The 22391-nt window shown below is 45.4% G+C and overlaps 1 protein-coding gene across 3 annotated transcripts in view; it reads right to left on the reverse strand.

Moving 5' to 3' along the window:
* The window catches only part of DNAJC5 (DnaJ heat shock protein family (Hsp40) member C5), a 197272-nt gene that overhangs the window by 15562 nt on the left and 159319 nt on the right, over positions 1 to 22391 (reverse strand). For all 3 annotated transcript variants that reach the window (XM_069243253.1, XM_069243252.1, XM_069243254.1), the window contains 2 exons: positions 16641 to 16854; positions 15223 to 15394 (listed from right to left, as the gene is read on the reverse strand). In XM_069243253.1, the coding sequence (XP_069099354.1) occupies positions 15223 to 15394; positions 16641 to 16854 (386 nt within the window). The remainder of the gene's footprint in view (positions 1 to 15222; positions 15395 to 16640; positions 16855 to 22391) is intronic.

Genomic DNA, 22391 nt, shown 5'->3' on the forward strand with positions numbered 1-22391 from the left:
TGTAAGAGGTCAGGCGCATAGGGTCTTTGTCTGGCTTCGGGATGGAGATCAAGAGGGATTTGCGCAGTGAGTGTGGGCCTGTGCTGGTGTGTAGCACGGCCTCATACATTTCTGCGAGGCAGGGGCTAGCAGGAAGGAAAAGGTACTATATATTCTCGAGGTAGTCCGTCAAGACCAGGTTTTTATTTCGGGCAAGGTCGCAAATCGCCTGTGTGATATCTGGTGCCATGATCGCCGCATCTAGGGAAAGCCTAGTAGACTATGACATACATGGGAGAGGAATACTCGCAAGGAAAGTCTCGGGCAGGCTTGCGGGGTGTTTCCTTAAATGCAAGCTAGAAGGCAACTTGTGATCAACATTAAAAGGGATTGGAATTTTTTTTTTTTTTAAATCATGTACGTGTCATTACATAAAATTAAATAACCATTTGAAAAGGTAAACTTTCCCATTTACCTAAAATCCCATGCAAAATGAGCATGGCTTTTGACAGCGAATGGGTGCCCCAAAGAGGAAAGGCTGAAAAAGTTTAATTTCTGCTAATAAGCTGGCTGGTGCTGAGGAATTGCCTCAGTTACTACTTTGCTATTTGAACATTAGGAGTCAAAGAAAACTGTCAGTAAGAACTTTCCTCTGAATAAGAAATAACAAGAACACCAGCTTTTCGTGGGCGTTGCGAAGAGATGACAATGAAACAAGAAATGTTTCGGCTAGTTTTGCCGAGTTGTTCACTGGTTAAATTTCTGTCTGGAAGATATGCCTAAAATCTGTCCTCTGGTGTGCTTGTTGGGAGTGGTAATGCTACTTAACTGTTGCGTTGTTCAGACATGGAGCAAGAAGATAAAGATTTTAGGATGTAACTGACTCAATGTTCAATATTCATATTTACATTAAGAATATACTTGTATGTTATGTGTACCTTAACTTATTTTGGAAGATGAGAACTTATAACTAACCATTTCAACTGATAAACTGGCATACACAAAGGGAGGCATAAAGATAAGCTGAGGAGTAGACCGGTGCCCTAAACAAGACTAGGTTACTTATCTGTAACTGTGGTTTAATATTCCTATGCACTCTTTACAGGTTGCCATTCTATAAATCTAATCACTTGTTTAAGTGGCATTTCCCAGAAAAAAATCAAATCTCAAGGGATCAGCTTTGCTAAGGATGCAGAAGTAGACGCGCTCTTCTCTAGCTCCCACAAAAAAGCCAGTTGTTAGTGCCATACCAAGTGCCACCATAAAATACCGAAAAGAGAACAATTTGGCATATTTATATCCTCTGACAGGATGTTATCAGCGGTTGTTTAAGGTACAAACATTATCAATCAATTTTGTAAGAACATTGTGGATATGCTGGTAGGGGAAAAGTAGACAATCAGACCTGCAGAGAGGATATTCTGTTTAGATTATTCTAAGAAAAAGGTTCATTTGCAGTTGTCTGGCCCAGCCTTCAGCTGTCGTGGAGCCCCACTGCAAGGGGAGAAGCCTTGGTAGGCGTGTCCAATTCCTGAGGCACACACAATTGGGAGTGTGAATGGCCAAGCAGTATCCGCACTTACAGTTGGGGGGGGGGGGGAGGGGGGGGGGGGAGGATCATGTAGCACAGCAGGCAAGAGAGCAGGTTAGTTGGAGGGTAGCACAGATGCAGCCACTCCTGCTTAGGGCAGAAGACAGTGGAAAGCAGGCAGCTAGGAGAGAAGGCACTGGGAGTGACGGTAGCAAGTTGGTATCTCAAGACCCATGGATGAGTAGCTCAGATCACCAACTAAGAGGGCCAAGTGGTTAAGTGCCGGTGCTACAGTTTACCTTCTCACTCAAGAGGACAGAACCAAGGCAAACAGGCGGTTAGCGGCATCGCAGCCTCTTGTAGACAGTGTGGACATTCAAGCTGATGGGAAACTCTTACATCCTCAGGAGCTAGTAGGACTCCTTACAAACGATTCGGAAGAGCAACATTCCCATACAAAGATCTCGAGGCTAGAGGACAATTAAGCAGCAGACATCACCTGGACTCCATGGTGAGGCCATTTTGATTGCTACGAGGCATCAACAGCAAGAAGTACTCTGCCACGGGGCTGCAGCGCTCTATCTTAGAGGCACAATGCAGTTCACGGACCCACTGATTCAAACAACAAACATAGTGACCTGCACCGACAGAATTCAATGGGAAGGGACGGTATAGAATGGAGCTGATCCACGAATAACCCTATGGGAATCGGACGGGCAGTACTAATGAACATTTTGGAATCTTAAGAAAACATAGGGCCCTGCAGATGTTGGGTCACTGTTAAATTAATTTAATCTGCATTCCAGAGTGAGGCAAAAGCAGTGACACACATTTCGCCTCAGGCAAAAAAGATATAATGCAGAATGCATGCTGAATCAACCTCACTGCCCTACAAGATCAAAACAGAGATTCGTGCAATGATTAGCGGAAAGACCAGATGCGTACCATTTATAAATTCCCATGCAGATTAATGTCATTGAAAGGAAGTAAGAAAACAACCCTTTGTACTACAACTGATCATTTGCAGGTGCTTCACCCCAAGAACGTCATCCAAGGTTCAAGACAGCTTAAGGCCAGGATAGTAGCGGCACAAAGCCACACAGAAGCTGATGGACAGATGATGAAAGGGGTCTTACAGGACATCTTGGGTGAAGGAACGGATAAACACTATTAAGGCAACATTAACCTGATGCACAGATGGTTTATTCAAAGACGTCACTGCCCTAGGAGATTTAGTGTCTCAGACAGAAGTGGCCATCAGCGGTGTTACCAACAATTGAATGATAGTGATAGGGCGCAGCCAATAAGCAGACTGCACGACAGCCTTGAGGAAAGAAAATAGATGGAGTGCAATAATATACGGATCAGGAGAACACTGTAAAGTACCCAAAGGGGCCAACAGAAGACTGGGTCGCCGACTTCGGGAGCTGGCTACCACATAGCCGTGAAAGGGGAAAAAACATCACTAGAGAAGTGAGAAGTGATACTCTAACTAATTCTTCTTCATAAAAAGAGATCATTTGCATTGCAAAAACAAAACGAAAGACAGAAAAAGGGGTGCTGCTGAGTTCTTTGAAAGGGAATTGTTTATTTGGAAAAACACTTGGATCTCCAAACACTCCACAAAGGAAATTCACAGACGAGTTGCAACTCTGAATTACAGGCCACCAGGTTTTGGAGAAGAAGCCAAGAACTCAGAACCTCCTTTGTCAGACGGGGGGCAAATAAGAAAGATGGAGACGGATCAAGAGTGAACCCTGTGAGAAGCAAGAGACCACTGACAATGCAAAACAATAAAATAAAATAAATTAAAAAAAGGGCGTATGGCAGGTGTCTTGTGCTTTTCAATAGCAGATGGACTGGGGTGGTGGCTGCTAATTTGTTTTTTTTATTGCATGCATATGAAACAAAAATGTAAGAAGAAGAAAAGAAAACCATGCTGCAACCTAAACAGAGTGGCCATATGCTTGCAACAAAAATATGAAACTGAATAAATTATCCTAATATAGTTTTTAAAGAACATTGCAAGCGGTTCCTAGGAGCCAGATGTACTTAGATAGGTTTTAAAAATTAATGTTTGGTTTTATGAACATCACAACAAAAATATGTTTTATTGGCACATAGAAAAGATACTTAAGGCTTAGAATTACTGTTAAATGAAGACAGCTTAAACAGCAAGAACCACTGAGAAAAAAAGATACAGAATGGATGGAAAAAAGCATTTGCAAAGTATTGGTCCAGAAGTACAAACAACGGTACTTCTTTTTAGCCAGGGTACTACTTTTAGCACGATAGGCACATTGCTTGCCCGCGCCCATAGATGCCTTTTAGGCACTGATTTCACAAAATCAGCCTCTTTACAGAAGGAAACCGAATTAAACAGGGAAGAATTCTATACAATACAGGCATGGCAGATAAATCCAATGAAATGGGCATTGCTCATAATTTACACTTTGCCACAGATGACCCTGGTGTAAGAAGAACATTAGTAGTACAGACAGTGAATAATATATCCAAATGGATTTTCTGAATATGCTAGATGGAAAGTAGAAATCTCTCTTGGGCACACAGAGGACATCCAAGGCGTGAAAAGTGGGATAATGTTCAATTACTAAGAGAGCCTGCTTTGATGAAAAAGCCAGGAAATGACCCGGAATAATGCTACCTATCCAAGGGAAATGACAGATCTCGGTATGAAACAGTGTGAAAGTAAAGACATAGCCAGGGCCAAACACACGACATTAGCCGAAGTTTGCTCAAGTTCGAGTGAAGGGAGAAAAGCCAAATTGGAAATGCTCTTATGGGAGACAATATAAAACGAAGGACTCAGTAAGACGTAATGCCAGAACGCGCAGGTCCTGACAATGCCAGCAGACGGGGCCGACAGGCTCATTAGACTTGAAACTTCTGTGGTCTGAACAGGGCAACAAGATGACGATTTGTTGGCATACAGGTTAAAGGCCAGTCAGCAAAAAGAAAAGGATATCTAGGCTGAGGAGTAAACACGACGGGTTTATTGTCTGGGAACGCAAAAAGGCGGAAAGCTTTGAAAAGTTGTGCAGGGGCACGTGGGGCATCCGCGCATTGAACATCGGCACGGCTCGCTATGAAGCGGCTCTCCAACAAAGAGCCTCATGCCCCCCAGCGCCGGAGCCTCCACCTAGCAGACGATGGCACTAGATGATTGTGCAGTTACTTTTATCAGGCGGCCACTGATGCCGCTGGGATGGATTTGTAATTTGATCGGGAGCTTTAGTTTGGTAGCTGAGACACTAAGGGAGCAGTAACAGAACCAGGCAGCCTGAATGATCCTTGTCCTAAATCTTCCCTCACCCCCTCTCCAGTGAGCAGAAATCGTTCCTGTAGTGGCATCTGGAGGGATCCACGTAAGTATCTTGCTCCCAGCTCCATGAGTGCATCAACTGGTTAGAATAAATACCCGTACATCGTGGCCAAGCAGTTAGGAAATGAGTAGCCGTGAACTTTCCCCATTGCTGCCCTGGTCCTCATCAGTAGGGTTTAATGTTTGGACAGTCCCACCAAATCTGTTCCATAGTACGGCGAACCACGTTCCCATCGATGAGGAGGGTTCAATCGCGAACTGTGTGTAGCTGCGTATGGAACCCATAGCAGTGACATCACTTTACAATGTGCTTCTCTGCGTAGGACACTGGTGCTCACTTTCTGCTCGCTCACCGAGCAGCAGAAATTGAAGGGAATGGGGAGTAGGGCGGTGGAAACGCCATAAGTGGGTAGCTCTGCTTGCCCATGGTTTTAGTGGAGCGCTCACGAGTGAAGCGCTCAGAGGTCAGTCTTGTCCGTGTTTCCGTGGGAGGGCTCTTGTGGTGCGTACAAAGACTGCTTTACCCAAGTCGAACAAGGGCTTCCCCATGCTCTCACTCTATACTAGCGACACGCGCGGCTGGGCTGCGCAGGAATACAACTTCTAGTCCGGCAGCGCTGGGACCCTTTCTTGTTTGGCATAAATCATCATCTTGTTGGCCAGCCATGGGAATTCACCTTTCTATATAAACTTCACAACCATTCTCTTTAGGTCCTTGAAAAAAACAATCTGGGAAGGACTGACTTTTAGGGCGAAAACAGGTTCTTATAAAGTTTTCTTTATTTACATTAATGAAAGTTTAGTACTCACCGTGTCCTTTAATTCGATTCAATATACTTTACCCATTTTAATTTAAATATTTAATATAAAAAGGTTCTCGATTTTACTTAAATGTAATTAGTATATTTAACTTTTCTTAGGTTTGAATTAAGATTCTACGTATCCCGCTATCCTGCTCCTTCCGGATCGCCCCTCGCTCGCAGTCTGCCCACCTTAGCACCTCCTTCCACCATCTGTACACGTCTGGGCCCCCAGCCTTTTTCCAACTCATTGTCAACAGTCTACGAGCAAGAATTAATGCCATTATCTGTGAACCTATCGGTCACCTTATGGGCAGTGCTGCCTTTGTAGAGACCCAGCAGGGTTAGCTGTGGTGCTTTCAAAGTGTATCAGTAGCTCCCTGAGCAACCTGCAAAACCATAGCCCAAAAGTGGGTTCGCACAGAGCAGTCCCACACCATGGGGTAAATGTTTGCATCCTCCTCGGCACAGCGAGGGCATGCCAATCGTGTTCCGGGAAATAAAGCGTGTATGCATTGCGGCATAAGATATGATCTGTGCAAAAAGAAAAACTGAATCTATTTAAACTGAGCGTTGTGAGGCACTTTAGGATTGGAAGCCATCATCATCTTCAGGGCTGCATCAGCAAAAGAGGGCCCAAGGTCTGTCACCCAGCCCTGCTGTAGCAGAATCGGATCTACCCCTATAAAGTAGGATGACTGTCCTCATCTTTGTCGTGATGAGATGTCAATAATGGAGGCATTCATGTTCAGCAGACCTTGAGCCCAGCCACGCCTGCACCTTACAAATCAATGCCCCATACAGGAGAAAGCGCCCAGATGGAAGGTCATAAGAGTCCCGTAATTCTGGGAAGGGGGTGAGTTCACCCCTTGCATACAAGTCACCCATTACAGTGAATCCCATCTCGATCCACGTGTGGAGGTCCACGGAGGACCCCGGTGAAGGCCAATATTTCACTGTCAGCAGGGGGAGTTAGGAGGAATAAGGAGCCTTCAAGTGTGTCCTTTGCAGTGCCCTAGTCCAGACATGCCTTGCCATTCTAACCAGTATGTTCTCATTACGCTAATTACTCAATAAAATCCAGGTCAAATGATACAGGGAGAATTGACCACGCTCTTCGTGACCCAGGGCGTCCCATAGATGGGAACACCACCTGGCCACCTGCTCCAGTTGCGCTGCCAGGTAGTATAGTTCAAGGCCCAAGGCCATCATTCCTCCTTCGTCCACTGTAAGCCGTAGCTTCCGTAAGGCTACTTGTCTGGAGGAGCCCCAGTACAAAGACAAGAGTAGGCCATCCGGATGCTGAAAGAACCTCCCAGGGAGTTCCGTCGGCAGAGCCGCAAACAAGTAAAGAAATCACGGACAACACTACCATCTTTGGTATCGCTATCCGGTGGCTCGACAGGGAGAGCGTAGTCCTAAAGGCAACTGAGTCGCAGTGCTGCTAAAGCCTTGGCGTAATTCTCCTCTAAGTGCATTTCCGCCATTCCTTAAATTGCCAAACCTAAGTACTTAATAGTGGCCTGCCACCCAAAGCATTAGCAATGGGATGCAAGCAACCTGTGGTTCCTCAATGTCGAGAGTATCGGGTAGACATTAGATTTATGTCATCCGACTGAAAAGCCAGACATCTCACCAAACGTGAATAGAGCCCCTAGTGCTCCGTCCAGTTCAGATTCCTACCCACGCATATATAAAAGCATATCATCCATGTATAGCGAGATATACAGATTAATCTCCGCAATACCCTATAATGCATCCGCTGCCCAGTCAGCACAAACGGTTCAATGGTGATCAAATGTAGGACCCTGGCTCTCTATGTAGTGCACTAAATGAAGTACACTGTGCAGAGAGTCCAGTGGATCTCCAAAAGCTTGCAGAGGCAGAAATAGATAGGTCTAGTGATCTTTTTGTGGTAGTGTAGGCGAACAGTTAGGCTTATCAAGGAGTTGTGCTAAGCATCCGTTGTACTCGGAGGCAATAAATGACACACACTCAAAGAATACATCGAAGACATTTTAGAAATTTAACAGTTACTTTTATGTATGTTTTGAACCAAAGAACTTCGTTACAAGGTAAGCAGTTTTTATATAAAAAATACTTTGCTGTTTCAAAAATCGACAGTGCAATTTTCAGACTATTCAATGTTAACCTATGGAAGGAAAACAGGAATGCAGTTTCACAGGTATATACGACTTGCAATCCCAGTCTTCATGGTTTTAGACTAGCACTGGACAAGGTTCAGGTTGGTACCAAGAGTGCACCCACAGCAGCTGGGTGCAGAGTTCAAAGTCGGTGCCCCATGTTAATAAATGGAGAATGGGTCGGGTTTGAGGTCGCGCTGCTCCCAGGTAAGTACAAGCGGCGTCAGAGGTTGGTCTCCAGGGATTGAGGCAAGCACCGGAGGGGCCACAACAGTGCATCAAACTTACACCTTCATCGGCACAGGGGCAGTGGGGTGCAGAGTGCCAAAACAGCGTCGGCGCCCAAAGCTTTTCAGACAGGGGGTATCTGCTGAAGCGCTGCTTACAGGCGAGTAAAGAAGAGTCAAAGGTTGATCTCCTGGAGTTGAGGTAAGGTGGGCCATAAGGCAGCACCCTCAGCAGCATGGGGGCGGCTGGGTACAAGTCTGGCAACGCAGTTGGAGATGACCCTCAGCAGCATGGGGGCGGCTGGGTACAGAGTGGCAACACAGCTGGAGAGGACTTTCAGAAACAGGCTGCAGACTCACGCCAGGAGGTCCAGAGAGGTCAACCCACAGCTGCCCAGGTAAGCTGAGATGCCAGAGGTCATAGGGACACTGACAGTCCAGCTCCCAAAGACCCAGGGGCTCCGGGTGTAAGGATGTAATACATATAAGGAGAAAACAATAGCCCCATGAAAGCAATAGCACAGGTATAATCCAGTCCACAGTTAACAAGCATTTGTGAAACAATTGGTCTCACGTTTGCTCGTTTTGGAGCTATTAGCGTTGTAAATTGAAAATGAAAAGTAAAGCAGTTGACATAAGCAAGCCGATTCAAAGCGCCACAGCCGCCATGAGCACGAGCACTAAGGAGAGATACAAAAGGAAACAAAACTTTGCTTGCAATCAAAGATATCGGCAAACGGGCAGCTTAATATGTAACAGGGTTGATGGCCAAGGCTGTAACATAACTGCCCCAGGGAAGGACAAGTGTAAAGCATTTACCAATGATAACAAAGGATGTTTGAAAGGCAAACCCATGGATAGTGATGGGCGTGGTTAAAAGCCCACAGATAGATTACAACAGGTCAGAGCGCTTGCGCGTTCAACATAAAAAGCAGCCCACCCCCGCCGGTGAGGGTCAGATGAGGTTGTCCGCTGTGTCCAGCGTAAGTGCCAGCAGGGTGTTCGAGTCCTGGTATCACCGCGGTCATCAAGCTCAAGGACGATTCCCAGCGGGACTGTGGCTCAGGGAGTGATCATCCATGTCTGGATTCCAATGAGGCCTCCACCGCCCTTGTCTGTTCCACAGCCGCCTGCTGCTTAGTGGGTTGGGCACCCTATGCCTACAGGATCTCTGCTGACTCAGTCATTGCAATCCGTTACATTCTGGGAGTGGTGGTGGTGGGAGGGGATGGTGTTGCAGAGTTGGCCTGTTAAAGAGTCCCAGCCAATCCAATACTGCTGCAGGGTCCGAAAAGAAAAGAAGTGGGTCTTTCCCTCTGCTTATACTCTCTGGCAAGCTGGAAACAATAGGGCAAAAAAAGAATCCCAGCTCCCGAAGCTTCTGCACATACAGCTGTGAAAGATGTCCTTCAGGACTGAACCTCAAAGATGAAATCTGGGTAGAGGGAGATCTTAGCATTTTCCACCGCAAATGGGCAGTGGCTGTGTGCCTGCTGCAAAAGGAGATCTCAGTCCCAAAAATGTAGCATTCAAGCTATCACTGGACAGGTTGGGGCCACCGGCTTGGGCGGTCAGGCAGGGTCTCTATGTGCATGTTCCAGCACACAGAACTGGGATAGGCTCTCAGGGGCTACAACCTACTGTAGCCAGTCCTCCAGGAAGCCTATCATGGATTAACCCTCCACCTTTTCCGGCAGACTGTAAAGCAGTCCTTCCATAAAGCAGTGGCTGGTGTGTAGGAATTGCAATTGATTGGAAACTATTTGAGTACAGCTTGTCCAAGATTTGCTTGTTGGCGGGCAAAGACATCTACACAATAATGTGTAGTGAATGTATGTGGTGTAGACCATGTTGCTGCTTTGCAAGCATCTGCTATAGGTAGGTTACCTAAAAATGCCATAGATGCACCTTTTTTCCTAGTGGGGTGTGCACTAGGTGTTACAGGTATTTGTCATTTGGCTTTACTATAGTAAATATGAATACACTTGACTATCCATCTAGCTATAGTTGCTTTAGGTATAGGCTCCTTTATGTGGTAAGAAGAAAGCCAGAAAAAGTTGTTTTGTTATCCTAAACTCTTTTGTTCCATCTATATAACACATAAGAGCCCTTTTAACATCAAGAGTATGTAGAGCTCTTTTTGCCACAGAATATGGTTGTGGAAAGAAGACTGGTATTTCTATTGTCTGATTGATACGGAATTGTGAAACTACTGTTGGAAAGAATTTAACACAATTTTTTCTTTATGAATTTGAAAGAAAGGTTCTTCCACAGTTAAAGCTTGGAGCTCACTGACATGTCTAAGGTAAGTGATAGTGACTAAAAAACCTACTTTCCATGAGAGGAAGTGTAGAGAACAGGAGTGAAGTGGCTCAAAAGGTGGAGCCATAAGCCTTGTGAGTACAATGTTAAGATTCCAAGACAGAGCTTGAGGAATTCTTGGTGGAATGATTCTTTCGAGTCCTTCCATAAATGCTTTGATAACAAGAATTCTAAACAAAGAAATATGCTGTCTGTTTTGAAGATGTGTAGCTATGGCTGCTAAATGTAAAAGAATGGATGTGTAAGCTAGATTTGCTTATTGTAAATGTAGCAAATAACATACTATGATCCTCTCAAGCCAACACTACAAGACAATGTTTTGTGTTTGACAATAGCAAATAAAATGTTTCTATTTTGCCGCATAACACTGTCTAGTTGGGGGTTTGTGTGCTTGTTTAAGAATATCCATACATTCCTATGGTAATTGTAAATAACCAAATTCTATGATCTCAGGAGCCTTATCGCTAGGTTGAGAGATCTGGGATCCGGATGTCTTATTTGACCCTGTCTTTGTGTCAGAAGGTCCGGTCTGTTGGGAAGCTTTTGATGTGGAACACCAGAGAGTTCTAAAAGTGTTGTGAACCATGGTTGATGTGGCCACATAGGGGCCTGTAAGATCATGTTGAGGGAAGATTGAGCTTTCGGATCAGAGAGGGCAGGAGTGGAAGAGAGGGAAAAGCATAAGCAAATATCCCCGACCAACTCATCCATAGAGCATTGCCTTTGGATTCAGGGTGTGGGTACCTGGAGGCGAAGTTTTGGCATTTTTGTTTTGATATGCGGTGAATAAGCCTATTTGAGGTGTTCCCCACTTTTGGAAGTACTGGTGAAGACTTGTGGGTGGAGTCCCACTCATGGAATTGTTTCTGCATCCTTCTGAGCAGGTCTGCAAAGTGATTGTCCGTTTCTGGGAGATACTGTGCCACTATGTGAATGTGGTGATGAATTGCCCACTTCCATATTGTTTGTGCAAGATGGGACAATTCATGAGATTGTGCCCCAACCGCCCGTTTTTGAAGGTAGCACATGGCAGTCATGTTGTCTGTACGTACCAACACTATCTTGTGTTGCAATTGTGGAAGGAACGCTTTCATTGCTAGGAATACTGCTTCAGTTTCAGGTATTTGATGTGGAAAGACCGTTGAGTGTTGTCCCATATCCCCTGAACTGGGAGGTTGAGGAGATGAGCTCCTCAACCGGTGTCTGAGGCTTCTGTTGTGAGAGTGATCTGAGGTACAGGGTCTAAAAAGGGCTGCCCTTTCATAAGGTTTGTGGTGTTCCATCAATGCTGAGAGGGATAAGTCTGGCGGTCCAACAACACTAGATCTTCCACCCTGTGCCTGAGACCATAGACGAGAGAGACATTGTTGAAGAGGACACATATGAAATCTGGCATGAGGTAAGATGGCAATACAAGATGCCATCATCCCTAACACTTTCATAACAGTTCTTACTGTGTATGCTTGGTTGTCTGTTAATGTCGCAAGCATTGTTTGAAAAGCCTGAACTCGGGCTGAGCTGGGAAACGCTACTCCTCATTATGTGTCGAGCGTAGCTCCTAGATAGGGCTGTATGTGGAGAGGGTGCAGATGAGATTTGAGGTCATTTAAGATGTACACCGGAGAGTGTAGGAGACAAATTGTGAATGAGTGGGGCTTTGATACTGTGTGAATGAATTGGCTTTGATGAGCCAATTGTCCAAATAAGGGAAGACATGAATTTGTTGTTTTCTGAATTGTGCTCCAACTACCCCAAGCCATTTTGTGAATACTCTGGGAGCGGTTGTGACTCCAAATGGTAATACCTTGAATTGGTAATGTTTTCCTGCAACTACGAATCTTAGTTAATTGTGGTGTGCTGGATGAATGGGAATGTGAAAGTAGGTGTCCTGTAGGTCTAACGGTATCATGAAGTCGCCTTGTTGTAGAAGGGGAATAACATCCTGAAGAGTGATCATATGAAATGTTCTGATAGGAAGTAGTGGTTTAAGGGTATGAAATCTAACATTGGTCTGGAAGACACATCTTTTGGGGTATTCGGAAATACAAGGAGTAGACCCCCGTTCCCTGGTATTGTAATGGTACTGGTTCTATAGCCCCTTTGAGAAGAAGAGAACGTGCTTCCTCTTTGAGACAAGTGAGATGATCTTGTGAGAATCTGTGAGTACGAGGGGGTATAGTTGGAGGAGTGGAAGTGCGCTCCAGACAGTAACCATTTTGGATAATTTAAAGTACTCATTGATCTATGATAGTCTGAGACCTTTGTGGGTAAAAATGCTGTAAACTTCTCCCTACACGAGTGGTGTGAGTCGGTAGGTTTTGGTGGAAGTCACTGCTTAGTGGTGGATGAGGAGCCTCTAGACGTAGATGGCTTTCCTCTTCCCTTGTTACGGTTGCCTCCATAGGAACTTCTAAAATAACCTCTGATGTATGGGGATGCTTTGTTTAAGTGGAAGACTGTTCCTGAAATGATGACCGAAAGCCCCTTGCAAATCCTGTTTGACAAAAAGTACCTGTGTGTGCTTGGAGTGCTCCTATAGCTTTGGCGGTTCGAGTGTCTTTATTTAATTTTTCAAGTGTGGTATCCACTTGTGACCCAAATAAATGCTCTTTATCAAAGGACATGCTCAAAACTGCCTGTTGTACCTGTGGTTTAAAGCCTGACCATCTGAGCCAGTCATAGCGCCCAATGATGAAGCTGATGTTAACACTGAGTGCTGCTATATCAGCAGCGTCAAGCACACATCTAATGGAATTTGTTCAAAACTGTTTGTCCCAAAGTTACAATTTCGACCCCCCTTTTACGATGTTCTTCCGGGAGGTTAAAGGTCCTCCATGGCATCCCAGTGGGCTCCATCAGACCAGGATAACAACCCCTGTGCATTAGCAATCCACCAGTGACCGGCTGCTTGAACTGCCACCATTTTGCTTCCGGCATCACATTTTTGGCTTTATCAGGAGGTGTCTCCCCTGTTGATTGGCTACGAGTCCTTTTGCGAGCAGTGGAGGCAATAAGAGTCTGTAGGGATTTGTGCTTCCATAAGTAAAGAGTAAGTGGGTGCTCTTTAGATATTTTGTCTGCAATCCTGAAAGCATTGGAAGGAATTGACTCTCCTTTTGTGTTACGCCAAGGGTGTCAAAAAATAAAAGATCATCTTCTATCAGATCTGTGTCCATATGTACATTGTGATATCCTGCTGCCCTAGCTATAACCTGTTGATATGAGGTGGAATCCTCAGGTGGTGAAGATCTAGCTGGGTAGAGATCTGGATCATTAGGTGTAATAGGATCCGATCATATGCATCCCATGAGTCTTGATCATCTAATGTATCCCCTAAATCATGAGCCGCACCAGGTGGTGAATTGGGCGCTGTGAACTCCAAAGGAGAGGGAGATGTTGGTGGAGGAATATGTTGAGAAGTAGGTGGAGGTAGAGAAGGCTGACTAAGTATAGTTTTTTCTTTCGTAGGCTTTTTTGGAGGCGAAGAGGAATCAAGAGCCTCTTGAAAAGTCAGTTTCCTCTTGATGTTATAATCCATCCTGTTCCCTCTTGAATTTGAAGTCGGCACTGACGAGCGTCCATAACTTCCAAAATAGGTTACACCGGTGAAGGGGTGGTGATTAGAGACTGTTCAGGATCGCTGAAAGACTTTTTTTACGATTTTCGGTTCCAAAGTCTTTTGTGCCTGGGATATTTTCGGTGCCAAAACTGTGGATGAATGTTTTTTCTTTTTCAGTGCGGAAGTGGTCGGTACCAAAGTAGTCAGCACTGAAGCACCATGTATCTTCGGTCGTGTTGGAACCGAAGTAGAGGTGCAGGAGATCAATGCCGAAGATTTCTCATTGGCTTTTTTCGGTGCCGAGCCGGAAGGCGAGGCATCTGAATAAGTTTCTCAGCTCTGACCATAGATGGAAGGCATTGGCGGACGAGTGACCTCTTAATGTTGTTTTGGTCGATGGTAAAGGGTCTCTTTACTCATGGTTACCGCCGACTGCAACGGTTGACCCTCAATGTCCTATTGTACATCAGAGTCCAAGTCTTGAACGGAGAAGGACTCCTCCTGCTCCAACTATTCTTGTGCATGCTCGTCGCCAAAGATGTCCAGTGTGTCATCTGGAGTTCGAGACGCCATTTCCATCAGACAAGCTCTTCGATCTCCAAGTGTCTTTTTTGATCGAAAGGAAAGGCACGCTTCGCAGGTCTGCTCATTATGGTCAGGGAAAGACACAACTTACACACCTGGTGGTGGTCAGTGCGTGGAAATTTTGAGTGGCAACCGAAGTGGAGTCTGTTCCACGTGGAAGAGGGCCTTAGAGGGCTGTGCCTGCCCCGAAGGGCTGAAATTCGATTGCGGGTGTAAAATGGAAACGAAAGATAAAGTATGGAAGAATATGCGATCTAAACAATACAGACGATGATAGAAAGATGGAAAGAATACCGTTTTGGACTGTATCGAGCCGAGAACTTGGAGCGAGAGGAACACACATCCGAGCCCGACGGCAGAGAGAAAATCTAACAAATGATGCCAATGCACAGTATTACCGAGAGGAGGAGTCACTTGATTATGTGACTCAAAAAGCTTCTTAATTTTTTTTTTTTTTAAAGTTGTACTACTCCGAACCCACCACTAGATGGCGAGCTTATGCACAGTATGTGCATCTACAGCTACACATGCCATCAAACCTGCTGCTATTATAACACCATCCCTAACACATCGTTTCCGCAGAGCAGTAACCTAGAACCAACTACTTCGGATTATCTCCATTTACTGCATAGAGAGAGTTCACCAGAAGCAGCACAAGAGGTATCCTCAAAAATGCCTCCTCTTGATTCATCTCCCCGCTTGGCACCCAGCCCTGCAACCCCAGGGACTTACCCCTCTCATCTGACTGTAGTTGGGCCTCCAGGTCCTCTGGAGACACGTAGAACTCTGGTTCATCGCCCTCTGGAGGTTTGGGTTTACACTTCCCACAGCAGCAGTTACAGCAGCAGCACAAGCAGCAGCAGCAATAGCAGCCTGTGGCCAGACCACAAAAGACGAAGAGGGCCTGCAGGAACAAGATGCAAAGGATGAACCAACATAATGACCCTCCAAGTGCTCTCTACTGAGGAGGGTTCAGGCTGGATTCGAGTTCAGAGTTTACCACAGTTTAAAGCTACTTATATAGCTTAAGCTGGGTCTGGGCCTGAGGTGAAGAGAGGAGTCAATGAGCCCTGGGAAGAGGAGAGAGCAGGCAATGCCTTGGGGCAAAGACAGAAGGCATTGCAGTCCTGGCCACAGAGACCAGACACAGGACACCAGGGCAAAGACGGCAAGCACCATACACTGGGGAAAGACAGCAGAGACTTGGCCCTGGAGAGAAAAGTGCAGAAGCTGGTACCCAGAGAGGTACTTTTTCTTTTTTGGTGGGTGGGGGGGGGGTGGGGGAAGAGGCAGGGAGGGGGCAACAAGGGAACGAGACACACACACACACACACACACACTTAAAATGTTTAAATATGGCTTTGTATACATTTGTCTATCTACGTATAAGTAGATATAGATAAATACTGACATACAAAGCCTTGTTTCAACTATTCAAGTAAACATGTCAGCTTGCATTTCCTCAAACAATTATTTGCAGCAAAAGGGGGTTGGCTACAATAATGTGTGTGGCAAAGTGCAGTGTGTTTTTTTATGTGATGTTCACCAGTTTTGGTGGGACACAATGATGAGGAACTGACTTGCGGTGGATTATGGGCAAAAGCAGAGTAGGAGCTCTGGAAAACTGCACAAGCAACACAAATGGGAAAGCAGAGGGTGGTGCTGTAGAGAAGAGGAGAGTCAGCGGTTGGGAAGAGCAGAGTGTGCAGCTGGAAGAGAGAGAAGAATAACTAGGGCGCTGGGCTGGAGGGAAGATAAGAGTGGAGCTGGAGGGAAGAGCACAGTGTGGGGCAGTGGGGCTGAGCTGAGAGTGTAGCTAGGGGAGCAATCAGAGGGACTAGGGGACGTGAAGAGTGTGGGGTAGGAGAACGAGCAGAGTGGGGTTGGGGTGGGCTAGCAGACTGGAGCTGATGGAGAGCAGAGGTTGTGGCACCAAAGTAAAGAACAGAGGGCATCAGGCTGGTGAAGAGCTGAGAGAGTGGGGCTCGATGGGAGAGCACAGAGTGGGGCTGAAGGTAAGAACAGAAAGAGAGTGGGCCTGGAGAGAAGAGTAGAGTTGGAGACATTAACACCAGGAGTACAGTTGGGCAAAAGAGACAATGCAGAGAAAGGCAAAGGTGTTGAAATGGATGCCTCCGTTGAACTCTTACCTTTGCCCACCAGCTGGACAGCACAAAGTAGGTATTGACATTTTCCTCGCCAAATTGCTCTGCAACGTAGAGCCCAAGAGAGCCATACTTGTCGTAGATGTTCCTCTTTGTGCCATCAGTCAGTATCCCATGAGCATTGTTAATCTCCTTAAACTTCTCCGCAGCTTCTGGATTATCGGGGTTCTTATCGGGATGATACTTCAGTGCCAGTTTCCTGGGAGCATGAGAAAACACAAATAAAAAGTGAGAAATTATTAAGAGGATGCAACTTCATTTACAGATGAAACATGGTTCTATGTGGTATAAAGTAATTACTTTTTTCTTGGAAGGATGAGAACAGGCTACGGGGCATTCTGATCTTTCTTGTTCAGTCAAAAGAGTAATCCATCACCCCATTGTGTCCAAATCTCACAGGCGGGTGGGGGTGCCAGTCTAGCTGAGGTCATAGCCAGGACCAGGCTTGTGATCACCCAAGAGTAGACTAGCCTTCTTCAGCAGCATGTGAGAGGCTTGGAGAATGGACCCTGGCCTACTTCAGCATAGGTGAACTAAATGAAACTTGGGCCTTTAAAAGGTTGTGTAGACCATGCATGTGATTACTACTAAAACGTATCCCATTAATTTGATCTGAAAATGATCACATGAGGCAGTACACACTAATTTCTAGGGTTCCAAATGTTACCTTCAAGCAGCTTCAAGGATTCTTGGGTGTTGTAGATGGATGGTGGAGTCGCACACAAGAGTCTAGCGCTACCCTGGTATGAGGTAAATTCTTTGTTCTATGATAGGTCTTTTGGTTACAGCCAGAGTCTGTTAAGTCCTGTTAGGGCTCCATTCTCCATCCAGTTCTAATGAGCTTCCAGGCTTCACCAACCACACGGACACCAACATTCCATGGATCATCATACTCTCTCAGGACCCACACTGAACATTCAACAGCCTGCCCAATCCAGATATGCCATGTATCTACATAATGCCCTTTCCTTGCATCTAGGACAAATGTCAAACTAATGCAAAAATGACAGAGATACAAAAAGACAAACTCTCCCACCTTCTCCATCTTCCACAAGCAATGCACACCTCTCCACAAGGATAACCCACTCTACCACACACAAAAGTGCATCCCAACACTCCAACATGTCTAACATCCAGTCACTTCAGCTGGCCAAACCAATACGACCAAGTGTCAGACAAAAAGAACAGACATAATCTGCACTCAGTATCATACCCCTTGGACACTGCAGAAGATGACCAGTCCCAGTATGTGCGTAACACTGACATAGTCAAAAAACTAGAGCAGTTCAGGAATTTAAACCCTGACCCAAATCCAAAACAGCACAATGCATCAATGTCGTAAGGCACCAGCTTAAAGAAGTACTCCCCTACAATCTAAACACAACACTGACTCCATTATAAGAAAGCTGAATAACACAAACCTCAGGACAATCTCCAATGTACACCATCCACCGCCAATATCACCCACACACTCAAATCCTGCCAAATGGTGCCTGGTCCCAGAGCACACTCATTCATGACTTATGCTATCAACCACAACACTATGGGTACTTCACTTCCCCCACATTTCCATTCACCAGGGTACTCCCCATCCAAAACCTCACAACATAGTACTCCTCTTCTGCCACATCATACCCATGTGGTACTCTCCCATGCACAGGGTAATCCCCATGCAGCCTTTAGTGTCAGGATACCACTTTTTCCCCAATTCACACAGACGTGTATTACACAGTAGCATTTTGTGATTGTGTACCACTCTTCCCCCACATCAGCAACACCTGGGCACACAACCAGCAATCATCTATGAAACACACTGCAATGTATTATACGCTCTTCCTTCAAAGTGCTAACCGGACTCCACCATACTAAAAACATCTGGAGTCCAAAGTGCACACTCACATTGCACTCCCAACACAAATGAACAGACGGAAACTATAAGCTTCCCGATCTGTTTTCAGTAATAAGGAATCTACACACCACAAGCAAATACATTGGTATTCCCAAAACATCAGAGCTCTAATTGGTACGAAAATATAAATATGCAAAAATCAAAAGCCAACACATTGGCCATCTATTTGGGGAATTAAGATATATATAAATATTAGCACATTGAACAATATGAATGAAGGGGAATGGCAAATATACCTGCAAAGTAATTACTTAAATATATTTTTTTCTTTTTAAAAAAATAGAACAACCTGCCAAGCACTATTTCGCTCATCCCACGACTTTTGAAATGTCTTCTTTAACACCAGTCTCATTTCTACCTCACGTCTCTAGTCATAGCCAAGTTCTCTTTCCCAGCATCTAAAAAACACCAAGCCATTCAACGACCCAGCCCTCAAGCACTGGGCCATGCATCCACGATGCACCCAACAGCCATAGTTCCCTTGTCAGCGCTCCAAGGTATGCAGGGCTCACCTGAAGATGTTAATTTGTGCTGGTTTCAGACACCACTACACGCCAAAGTGCGGTACAAAGCCACTTAACTCTTCAGACTGTTGCTTACCTCAAGGTGCTTAAAGAAGCCGCGCTACCCTATGGTCACACAATGTTAGACTCCTCCAATGCAGAATGCGGACACAGCGGACACGCTCCATACTTTCTGTATGCTCATGGTAGGTGCCAAATAACCAACAAAGCGTGTCCTCATCTAATTGCTCAGTGTGACATTCTTTATTTTGTCTACAAAGTGGCCTTGTGCTGACTACACAGCTTCAGTACTCACACGGCTGTGCGCTGGCATTGAGTCAATCAACAGAATGATGCTGCGCACTGAGACGACACACACTTCTCATAATGCGCCATGACCAGCAATGGCAATTTACATTAAAAAATTAAACTGCCACAAATGGAAACACTGAGTACTCCGGATAGTAGAGCAGAAGGGTGCATTTATCTTAACAAATACCTGAACTCCAGCTTGGACACACAAGTCAACTGTCACGCATCAACTGGTACACAAAACATGCGTGCACTCAAGTCCTGCACTCAGTTTCACTTCCTCGGTCAGCTGACAGGGAAACAATACTTCCTTTGAGCCCGGTCCTTTTCTTTTGTCCACAGTACAACTGACTTCAGTTTACCAAACAAAACTTACCTAGGCTCTGTTTAAAGACTACTGATTTGGAGGCTTCAATAAGAACAGTCCCTGTCAGTCCTTGTCCACTCTCCTGACTGGGCTCCTCCCTCCCAGCAGCCAGAGCCGACATCCCTAGCCAGTGGAGATTTGAAGGAGGGCAACTACAGAATAGCTCTCTGTGATTACAGGGCCTCTACTTCAATAAACGGGTATCCTTCTTTGTGAGGCCAGTTCTCAACTCCCGCCATGTCCTGCTGTGTATTACCACAAGTTCTTTCATCAAATCATTGCCAAAATGTTATAGGTAGGGTCATCACACAAGTCTAGAGCCAAACAAGTATGAGTTAGGCGCTTTATTTCATGGCAAGCAGTTAGGTTACAGCCAAAGCCTGATAGGACCCGTTAGGACTCTACCCTCCGTCCAGCTCTAGTTGGCTCCCATGCTTCACCCCGCACACAGACATTCCATGCATCATCAGACTCTCATAGCATCTACACTGAGCACTTCACATCCATACATTATCCCATTTATAGACACACGACAAACCAGACATGCCACATCACCATACCATCCGCTTCCCTGACACCAGGGTCAAACTACACATGCCACCTCATTACACTGCGCATTCTGTGATGATGCTGTACTCGGATGACGCTCAGACTCCTTTGTACTAGGTTCATCTGTAGATAAGTAAGAAACCAAAATGCTCGCCACCCAAAAGGAATGAATGCTACAGCATAGGTTGCAAACACACAGACGTCCAACAGAATACATAAAACAGACCACCTTTGAAACAACTAATAGAGCCTAGGTACGGCATACAACTAGCTATCACATGGCTCACAACACACTAACCAATAGGAAACAAAACACAAACGTTCGCTACAGGATGTATTAAAGGGAACACCTTGCATACTTACAATACAACAGAGATATGTAGTATAAGTGAGAATTCAAAATCTACACTTTCCACCATGATATGCTGCACACTAACATCCAACAGAAAACATTAGACAAAACTCCTAAAATGCATTTAAAAAAGGTCTCAAACATACCATATTAAAAACAGAATGCAACAGAACCTGCCACCATAAACACCCAAAGCACCTGTGTGGCAAAGGGAGTGAGTGCCCGTTATCCTAGAAGATACAAAAGCTAATCCTGAAGTCCTCCGATCTGTGAATTTTAACCCTAGAATCATGGACGCTGGAAGTCAGAGGACTTTAAAGTACTGCAGAGTTATAGCAATGTTAGCATATGCACCATACAAATGCAGATATCATAACATACTGTAATACAACATACAATCCTCTTCAGGCCGCGTGAATGTCTAGCCACACAATCTCACACTGAAATCTGCAATGACTTCCTGTGCTGCAAGACATGGAAAGCTGTATTTACCACTACATGCATCAGCGGGACCTCATTGCGATGACAGCTTCCAGTTCTACAGGCTTCACTTGGCTTGGACACATGTCCAGAACGGTGACCAAATCAGTGAATTGTTTAGAGCACAAGTGCTATAAATAGATGGTCAGTAACACTGCGATAGTGGGGAGGAGGAGGAAGGAAAGGATGTGTGGGAAGTTACATTGCTGAGAGGATCAAAGACACTATAAGAAGCTGTCTTTCTGCATTAGGATTGAACTCCTGCAATTCGAGAACATGCTATGAGAATAAGGCTCAAAAGAGGCTCAGGAGTAAAATTAGCAAAGATCTATTTACACAAATGGCACCTAATGTACCACTAGCCGCCGGTAAAAGGTTCGAGCCAATCATTAAGTTAGTTTAAAAGGTCTAAAAAGACATGGGAGAAATAGCAGCAAGGAGAAAGCCAGGCGCCTCCTACAGGAAGGTTTTGAGGCCGGGATGCAGCTCGGTGGGCCAGGAAGTCGTCTTCGGGCGGTGGATGCTCTGTCTCTTGGAGATGCGGTCATAGGGCTCATTTCATTTCCTTAGGGGGACTTCTCTCAGCTGTCTAAGATGTCAAAACACCTTCTCTCCTCAGATAAGCCCTCTCTTTATCCCTCTTACTCCTCCCTTACATGCCTGCCAGACGCTAGATGGCAGCTATCCTCTACAATCGTCCCACCAAGAGAGGTAAGTGTTTTGGAAAAGACCACCACATCCAGAAGGCACATCCTCAATTCCATCTATTTCACCTGCTTGTCTCCCCTCGTCTGGCACCTGCTTACCAGAGCCACTGTCCTGCTCTGCGCGCTGAGGTGGCCCTCGTGTGGTGCAAAGCTCTCTACGAATAGTTAACATAACAGAGTAGCCAGGAAGGTGTCTATCCTCGAACTTTAGCACAAACAATATAAGTACCATATTAAGCATTACAAATCCGAGCTGCTTCTTTCTCGCTACTGAATGATCACTGGGCCCGCTGGTGTATGTCTATTAGAAGGTTTCAAACCACATGAGCTCCCCAGCTCATCAGTTGAGGGCTAGAGGTTCGCTTTCAAGTGATCATTTTTATACAGTAAGAGCAGTCTGGGTTGTGTTGTGGCAGGAGAAGGTGTTGGGACTCAAAAGAAGCAGAGCTGAACACTGCACTGCATTAAACCATCTCCAGACAGAGCAGTCCATTGCAGCAGAAAAGAAAACTATGCAAGTCACTCAAGAACTAGATACAGGAGCATGTTTTACTTTA

The sequence above is a fragment of the Pleurodeles waltl genome, chromosome 7 (genome assembly GCF_031143425.1).
Source record: "Pleurodeles waltl isolate 20211129_DDA chromosome 7, aPleWal1.hap1.20221129, whole genome shotgun sequence".
Lineage (NCBI taxonomy): Eukaryota > Metazoa > Chordata > Amphibia > Caudata > Salamandridae > Pleurodeles > Pleurodeles waltl.